Source organism: Guillardia theta, assembly GCF_000315625.1.
Source record: "Guillardia theta CCMP2712 unplaced genomic scaffold GUITHscaffold_215, whole genome shotgun sequence".
NCBI lineage: Eukaryota > Cryptophyceae > Pyrenomonadales > Geminigeraceae > Guillardia > Guillardia theta.
The window spans coordinates 1-7763 of NW_005434461.1; the positions used below are offsets into that span (position 1 = coordinate 1).

At 53.8% G+C, this 7763-nt stretch overlaps 4 protein-coding genes across 4 annotated transcripts in view; 3 read left to right on the plus strand and 1 right to left on the minus strand.

Moving 5' to 3' along the window:
- Positions 1–414: 414 nt before the first annotated feature.
- GUITHDRAFT_148450 (hypothetical protein) lies at positions 415–2059 on the plus strand (the record flags this gene model as incomplete). Its single annotated transcript, XM_005819586.1, has 5 exons — positions 415–531; positions 858–1160; positions 1358–1459; positions 1609–1929; positions 1985–2059. The coding sequence occupies 5 exons, from the start codon at positions 415–417 to the stop codon at positions 2057–2059; spliced, it is 918 nt and encodes a 305-aa protein (XP_005819643.1).
- A 795-nt stretch (positions 2060–2854) lies between these two features.
- GUITHDRAFT_55757 (hypothetical protein) lies at positions 2855–3193 on the minus strand (the record flags this gene model as incomplete). The annotated part of the gene is made up of 2 exons (XM_005819587.1): positions 2855–2922; positions 3064–3193. Coding segments are annotated over 2 exons (198 nt in total), but the record flags the coding sequence as incomplete, so codon positions are not given.
- A 1021-nt stretch (positions 3194–4214) lies between these two features.
- Positions 4215–4562, plus strand: GUITHDRAFT_121144 (hypothetical protein; the record flags this gene model as incomplete). Its single annotated transcript, XM_005819588.1, has 1 exon — positions 4215–4562. The coding sequence occupies one exon, from the start codon at positions 4215–4217 to the stop codon at positions 4560–4562; it is 348 nt and encodes a 115-aa protein (XP_005819645.1).
- A 1157-nt stretch (positions 4563–5719) lies between these two features.
- Positions 5720–7763, plus strand: part of GUITHDRAFT_121145 (hypothetical protein) — a gene marked incomplete at both ends in the record, with an annotated part of 2626 nt that continues 582 nt past the window's right edge. The window contains 5 exons of the mRNA XM_005819589.1: positions 5720–5774; positions 5835–5917; positions 6050–6989; positions 7303–7358; positions 7454–7682. Coding sequence (XP_005819646.1) covers positions 5720–5774; positions 5835–5917; positions 6050–6989; positions 7303–7358; positions 7454–7682 — 1363 coding nt within the window. The remainder of the gene's footprint in view (positions 5775–5834; positions 5918–6049; positions 6990–7302; positions 7359–7453; positions 7683–7763) is intronic.

The window sequence follows — 7763 nt, forward strand, 5'->3', positions numbered from 1 at the left end:
AGGAGGAGGAGGAGGAGGAGGAGGAGGAGGAGGAGGAGGAGGAGGAGGAGGAGGAGACTGTGATGTGAAGGAGGTTGACAGGTATGCGGGGGAGGGAAGTAATCACCGAGCATGCAACCTTGTACGGCAGCACCGTTTCCTCACCCGAGTCATCCAGCGACTTGAAACAGAACCCGACAGAGTTGTCTCGGTCATTCCCTCCCCGTCCTCCTCCTCCTCCTCCTGTATCCCCCCCTCTCTCCTTCCTCTTCGCCCTCCTCCTCCCCTTCATCGTTGTCCTCCTCATCTTGCAATCCCCATCTCTCTCCCCTTCTCTCCTCCCTCCCCCATCTCCCTCCTTTTCTGCCTTCCACCCTCTCTACTCCAGCAACCTTCCTCCTCAATCGCCCTCCCTCCTCCTCCCTGCTCCAATCCATGGCTTCTGTGCCTCCCGTCTCCCCCCCCAACTCTCTTCGTTTCTCTGAAGCTCGTCGACAGGAGATGGAGGAGTTTCGGGGCATCTTGACTCATCCTTCCAACATCTTCATTCAGGTCTGACGTCCTCCTCCTTCCTTGTTCTCGCTCCTCCTCTCTGCTCTCCCCTGCTGCTCCCTCTATTCTTGCACCTCCTCCTCTTTCCCTCCCTACTTTCTCCCTTCTCCCTTCTCCTCTCCTGTTTCGTCCGCTCTCCTCCTTCCTCCCCACTTTGCGCTCCGCCCCTCTCCCGCTCCCGCCTCCCTCCTCCCCCCTCCCTCCCTCCCCCTCCCTCCTCCCCTCCTCCCCCCTCCCCCCTGCCCCCTCTCCCCTCCCTCCTCTCCCTTCCTCCTCCCTTTCCTTCTCCCTCCTTGTGTATCCAGCCTCTTGACATTGACTCTCAGGTCATAGCGGATGTCTTCAAGCTCCCCAAGGCGAAGCGCTGCTGGACCGGAAGCTTCTTCCTCCCTCCTTCTCCTCACCCCTACACCGTCTCCTCCCCGCGCGTCATCAGTCACTCCCGCTGCTTCCACTCCCCCGCTGTCTCCTCTCCTCCTGGATCTCTCGTCCTTGTCTCTCTCGGCGCCATTGAGTCCTCCTACCTCTACGCAGCCAGCAAGGGGCTGCCAGGCTTCCAGCACCCGGACACAGCTCCCTTCCTCGTTACCGTCGAGCTCCTCTGCTCCATCGAGGGCCCCATGTGGAAGGTCTCGTTCTCCGATGCTGTCCTTCTTGCCTGCTCCTCCCCATCTCCGTCATCCCCCTGCTGCACCTTGTCTGTCTTCTTTCCTCCTCTCTTCTCCTCCATGTCAGCTTCACTCTGCACACTTCCCTCCTCCCTCTCATCACCTCGTTCCTCCTCTCTCCCTCCTCTCTACATCACCGTGCTCACGGACTCCCGCAGCTCATCAGAGGCCTCGGCCTCGCATACAGTTTCTCCATCTTCGGGGATGCGGATGAAGGCCTCGTGTACTTCTCCCTCTCCCGCTCCACCTCCCCTGCTCGGGTAACAACTTTCCTTCTCGTCTCCACCTCCCTGCTACCCTTCCCATCCTCTCCTGCAGTCTCGCAGTCTGCTCATTCCCCCTGTCTTCCTCCTCTGCTCCCACACACTCCAGCCCTCCCCCCCTGCCTCATCCTCTGACGCATCGCCAGGCCTTCAGCGAGTCCAAGAAGCTAGTCTCAAGCTTTGCCTCCTCCTCCACCAAGATCGACGCGGTAGCGCTTCAGAACGCCAAGGCCTCTGTCATTTCAGCTGTGGTCTCCCGCGAGCAGACGCCCAGCTCGACAGGCTTGCAAGCGATCATGAGCGCCCTGAGAGGGACAGGGCATGGGCACAACGCGAGGCTGCTGGAGGCAGTGGCGGCTGTGAAGGAGGAGGACTGTATGCGAGTCCTCAACACCTATCTGCTCAACTTGTTCGATCCCAAGGCCAGCAACATGTGCGTCACAACCAGCCCCTCCAAGCTACATGAGGTCTGCTGTTGGCATGCTTCCTTAGATGCCAGATGGTCGAGTGACTCTGTTACAGATCTGCAGCAGCTTCGAGGATATGGGATGGAGGGTAGAGCAGCACGAGGGGCTCGAGACACTTGTTCAAGACTGACAAATGAAAAGTAAAATCTTCTCACCGACCTTGACACCCTGTTGATTCTATTAAAAATCTCGGCTTTGAATGCTTCAGAGAACAAATCACAAGACGCCACTGGCTGTAAGGGTACCGCGCGTCGTCCTCCACCTCACGGCTAACATGCTTCATCCGCATATTGCTTCTGCTTCATCCGCGCCCCTTCCTCCTCCCTTCTCACCCTTGCGTTCCAGCAACTTGTGGCTGTGGCTGCGCCTGCTGCTGTGGCTGAGAATGCTGCGCCTGCTGCTGCAGTCCAGTTAGATGAGAGCTGGTCGGGTATCGAGCCTCACCGGAGCAGCGTTGGGCGGCTTCATCGGCATGTTAGGGTCTGCAGAGACAGCGATGGGTCCTGGAGAGGGAATGGACGGAGGGTGCATCATTCCTCCGATGACCTGCAGGAAGCAAGAGACAAGGAGCACAGTGAACGCATGGTTCAAAGCAGAGGTGGAGAAGTCTACCGTGTTGATGCAAAATGGCGGCACTTGAGAAACGAATCCGGGTTGGTTGAAGTGCTCCATCGGCATCGTTGGAGCACAGAACGGCATACCTCCGGCACCTGCCGACCGCGATCAGAAGAGCAATCTCGCAAGACTGCAAGCTGATTCTACCTAGCTGGACCATGGGCGCTGTGAACGACATTTCGCCTGGCATGGTCGGCATCTGGACTTGAGCGAAAGGCATCATCCCGAATCCAGCCATCCCGGGGTTGATGAAGTGCATCGCTCCAGGATATGGTCCGTCCTTGTCACTGCTGCGCAGCTCCTCCATCCCATGAGCGAAATTACATCTGGCACCATAGCTGCAATGCCCGTTGTTCTGCTGCCAGTTCATGCAAATTCCTGCAGGAAGAAAGTTTCAGGGGTGTTTGACAAGTGAGTAGAGTTCGTACGTGTTTTGTAGTTGCTCTTTTTCTGCATTGGGTTCACATGATTGTACGCGTAATTGACATCCTCCTCGGGAGTACCAACTGCCTGGAGCACCCGTAACGCTTTTGGCATGCATTCGCCCATGACATACCTTCTGAAGCTCTTGATCGCCATGTGCAAAGTTGCATCGATCAGCATAAGGACAAGATCCAGTCGTTTGCCACTTTGTACACAAACGAGTTTTCCGATTCCTCGGTGTTGTTGGATTTACCCTTGATTCAATATTAATCTTCACCTGATGCAGAAAAAAAGGAACTCACTTTGGTGCTGCGTTGTTGTTGCCTGCAGAATTTCCTCCATGATTTGTCCGCAATTCCTCACTCCCATGCGCAAAATTACATTTGTCTTCGAAAGAGCAAACGCCGTGTTGTTGGAATTTGATACAGAGACGTGTTTTGTAGTTAGACGGCCTGGAAGCAATCTTCAAACTATGCAGACTATCATGCAGTCAATGCGTCACCGTCGTGACGAGTCCCCCGAGGTATTCTCTCCACCCATGTTGTCCATGTCTTGATTAGAGTCTGACGTCTGGTTCGTCTCATCAGGACCACCGGCGGGCGGATTGGATGCCATGGCCTGGGGAGGATACATCACGTCATCGAGATGGTGCAAATAAGCAGTCAATCACATCACCTGTAGTTGTGGTGAGTCTGCTGGGCAAGGCTGACCAGGGACGCGGGGTGTTGGTTCAGGATGAGGCGGCTCAGGACGTCCCCTTTCGGAAGGGGACATAACCAAGTGACTTCACACCGGTCTGTAGCAGAATGTCCTCTAGAACAAGGACAAGACTGCTCGTGCTGAATCAGCGCCTTTCAGAGAAAAGTTATTCCACAGCCAGATCTAGATCATTCACTGAGCAGAACTACACAAGGCTCCCAACAACTTGTCAGCAAGAATCAAGACATCACTTCGTAGTTGGCATCTCAACACACGTCGAATCGAGTACGGAAATACAAGCTGAACATGAAGATGAGTCTCGAATACTTTTAAGATCCCGACGCTAGATCGCAAAACAAACTATTGAACACTGTATATTTTCAACCGGGGAATCAACGATGATCGAATCTGCAGTGGACGGTATCTCATCTTCATCAACATTTTCGGGAAAAGAGCAAGACACAAGGAAGGGCATCGAGATGATCGGGAGCGCTCGAGGTGGGGGAGGCTTCTGACTAACAAGAAAGTGGAGCTAAAAAGGGAGGTTCATGTGGGGAGCGATGTTGGATGCAGTGAAGTTGGAGCATGAGTGGAAGGATCGGTTCGAGGATGAGACTGTGACTGGGCGACTGCGTCACTTTCTGGTCCATGACAGCGTGAGGTGCAGCAGCAGCAGCAGCAGCAAGGACTTCAACGACAAGAGGAAGCGCGAGGAGGCGGAGGATGTGGAGCAAGGGGATGGAGAGCTGTCAGATTATGATGTACAGAGAAAAATCAATGAGATGAGCGAGATCGAGGAGAAGGGAGAGCAGCAGCAGCAGCAGCAGGTCGCAGCGGCATGGGGAGGCGGAAGGCGGCGGGAGGGCGGGAAAAGCAGGAAGGGCCCCTTACTGTAGGAGACTAGGACAATACTGCCTAGTATGGTACCTTATGTGGTCCTAGCATTTAGACCCCTACCCTGCTGTTACACAGTAAATCTGGGGAAGAGTTCAAATGAGGGTAGGGTAGGGTACTAGGGGATAGGGTCTCATGTACCCCTTGGGCACAAATGAAATCTTGGGATTAGGAGGGGGTAGTGTGAATAGGGGTTCGAACATCTGATGTAACAGGGGTGGGAAGGGTCCAGGGGCTCTATGGGGGTATTTTGGTGGGGCCGTGGAGATACAGGACAAGTTGGACTCTAACCATATTCTTGAACTTTAGACAAATAAGTTTTCTAGTAGAAATAACGCCCATGTTTTTTGTTTCTGCACTGTTTGGTCCTGGTAAGGTGGGGTTCATAAATAGACTGGATCCAGGGTGGGTATACCGACCCCAACCTTCCAAATAGAGCAGGGAGGGTGGTTGGGGTACATAATAGGAAGGGGTTGTGGTTAGTGGGGTACGGTGGATCTGAAGGGGTGAAATTGAAGCCTTATCACAGGGGTACTGAAAGGGGTCAGTGGTCGAGACAGGGGTACCACGACAAAAGGTAGGGGTACACGGTTTTTTTTTGGAAAACAGAACACAGCCGTTATAAAACTCGTTATGATGTACGTAAAATTCGTTACAAACCGTTTCAAATTAACTTCACTGAACCGGCTGAGTCCCGCCGGGCCGGCCGCCAGGACCGGAGGCTGATGAGTGGTGGGAGGTGTAGCGGGGGAGTAGGAGGGGTAGTAAGTCTAAAATCGTGAGGGGAGGAGGGAAAGGAGGGGGTACTCAAAGGTAATCAGAGGGGTGTAATAAATGAGTCGGGGTGAGTGGGGTTGCCAAGAGGTCCCGACTCAAGTGGAGGTTTGCAAGGCAATAATTTTAATGCTGCGACGCTTTTAAAAGCCTGACTGGGAGGAGGCGGCGGGAGGCGGCGGGAGGGTGGGGAGGAGGAGGAGATGAGTAAGAAGTGGGAGTGAGAAACATGCCGAGGATGAGGGGCAGACGACATGCTTACCGTGGCAATGTTATCTCAAAGATCGTCTTCGGATCTAGTCGCTGTGTCCGGAAGTTCCGTCGAGAGGATAAGTCGTTGGGGTAAACGTCAGTAGAGAGAAGAGATTTTATCTAGGATGTCGATATGATGTTATTTGTTCGTTTCCAACATGATCTTACACAGAGGATCTACAAAGAGGGTAAGGCGCTGACGCCTATGGTGCCAGGCTCCCATTTCCTCGCGTTTGCTTCGTCGACAGACCTTCATGCAGCCATGAGTGTCGTAACTTATTTCAAGGTCCATATTATCAATGTGACAGCTACCAACATCTTCAACAAGAAGGTATTCTGAGAGAAATGCGAGTGTGCGGAAGACAGGGGAGGGAGAGGGAGAGGGAGAGGGAGATGGAGATGGACGTGAAGCGAGCAAGAGCTGAGTGAAGGGAGGGCTTCAAAGCTGAACTTGCCTCCTCAGGGGAAGGTTCCAGACGCATACTTGAAGCTGGCATGGGACAAGGAGTTCAAGACAGTGGAGACAGAGACGGGGAAGGTAGACGGGAGCGGCAGGACGAGCTGGGAGAAAACGTTTGGGAAGGGAGGCCTGAACTTCAAGTACGAGACCAAGTACGCTGGTCAACTGATGAGCAAGAGGTTTGTGATAGAGTGCTGGGACAAGAACTTCTTCTCCGACGAGTTCATCGGGAAGGCTGAGCTCGACCTGCACACCATGGCCACAGGGCCAAGGAGGGTCAAGATGGTGATCAAGAAGCCTGACGGGATGCCGGGGGGGAACTTAGACGTGCTTGCCAACGTGATGCACACTACGTACGTGAAGATCGAGCTCGCAGACGTGCAGGTCGACCTGAGGATGAAGGAGAGCTTCAGCATGCAGTACTTCTGCAGCCTGACCAGCACGCGGGCCAAGACGACAGCATCCCACATGCCCCCGCCTATGAGGTGGAAGAGACTAGAGGATATCACCATCTTCGCGTCCTTGGAGGAGCTGTGCGAGAGCTTCGTGGTGTTTGAGTTCTCCATTGAGGGGGTTGTGCATGCGGTGGGGCAGGTGGCTCTTGTTAGGATCCTGGCGGGGATAGAGGAGTACAGCGAGAGCGTGCAGTACCCGTTCACGGAGGCGGTGAGGGACTTCGGGGAGAGCAGGGGGCAGCGGGTGGTTGGGAGCATCTCGGGGAAGATTGTGCTCAGCAACCTTCCTTTCTTCTCCCAGCTGACGGAGGATGCGATGCTTGACGATGCTGGGAACGTGGTGGGAGGGCTCAGACTACTTCCTTTCTCGCCTCTCCCGGCTGTGCTGAGCAAGAGCGGAGCGAGGGTCGTTGCGCGCTTCAGCAAGGAGAGGTTGCGGAAGAAGGAGGAGAAGAAAGAGGAGAGAGATGAAGATATCCTTGCTAAAGGTAAAAGTCGACCTGCTGCTCTGAGAGATTTTCTCGTGATTTCGTTTTCGGATTCTCGTGATTTCGTCGATCCGTACTTGTTCTGTGCCTGCTGTGCCTGTTACACTTGTACCTTGCGCTCGGTGCTTGTGAGGTGGTACATGTTGATTGTAATCTTGTACATCGTGTCTTCTTCACCTTTGACCTGTGCTTGTACCCCTTACCTTGTATCGAAGTACCTTGCTCACCATGTACAACATACATGTAACAGCGTGCCTTGTGTCTTTTGTCTTTACTCTGATCTTGTTCGGTTGTTCGGTGAACTTGTTAGCAGAGGTGAGCGCTATCGGAATCGATGGGTGGAACCCGCATCATTCGCCTGATGAGACAGTAGGCGAGTCCCTGCTCGACCGAGCCAACTCGGCACATGGAAGCGAGAGGGGGGACAACAGCAACACTCATGACAGCAACACGTTCAACAGCAGCAGCAACAACAACAACAACAACAATACTACAACAACAACAACAACAACAACAACAACAACAACAACAACAACACTCATGACAGCAACACGTACAACAACACTTACAACAACAACAACAATGGAGACAACGGAGACAACACGTACCTCGTCCATGGATACAACACCCATAACAGTGATGCTGCGCCCCAATGGAATCAACAAGTGACAAATCCTCATGGAGTCATGCCAGGTGAAATTTGATTGTGTTCCTCCTCAAACTAAACTCCCTCCCTCCCCTCCCTCCCCTCCCCTCCCCTCCCTCCCTCCCTCC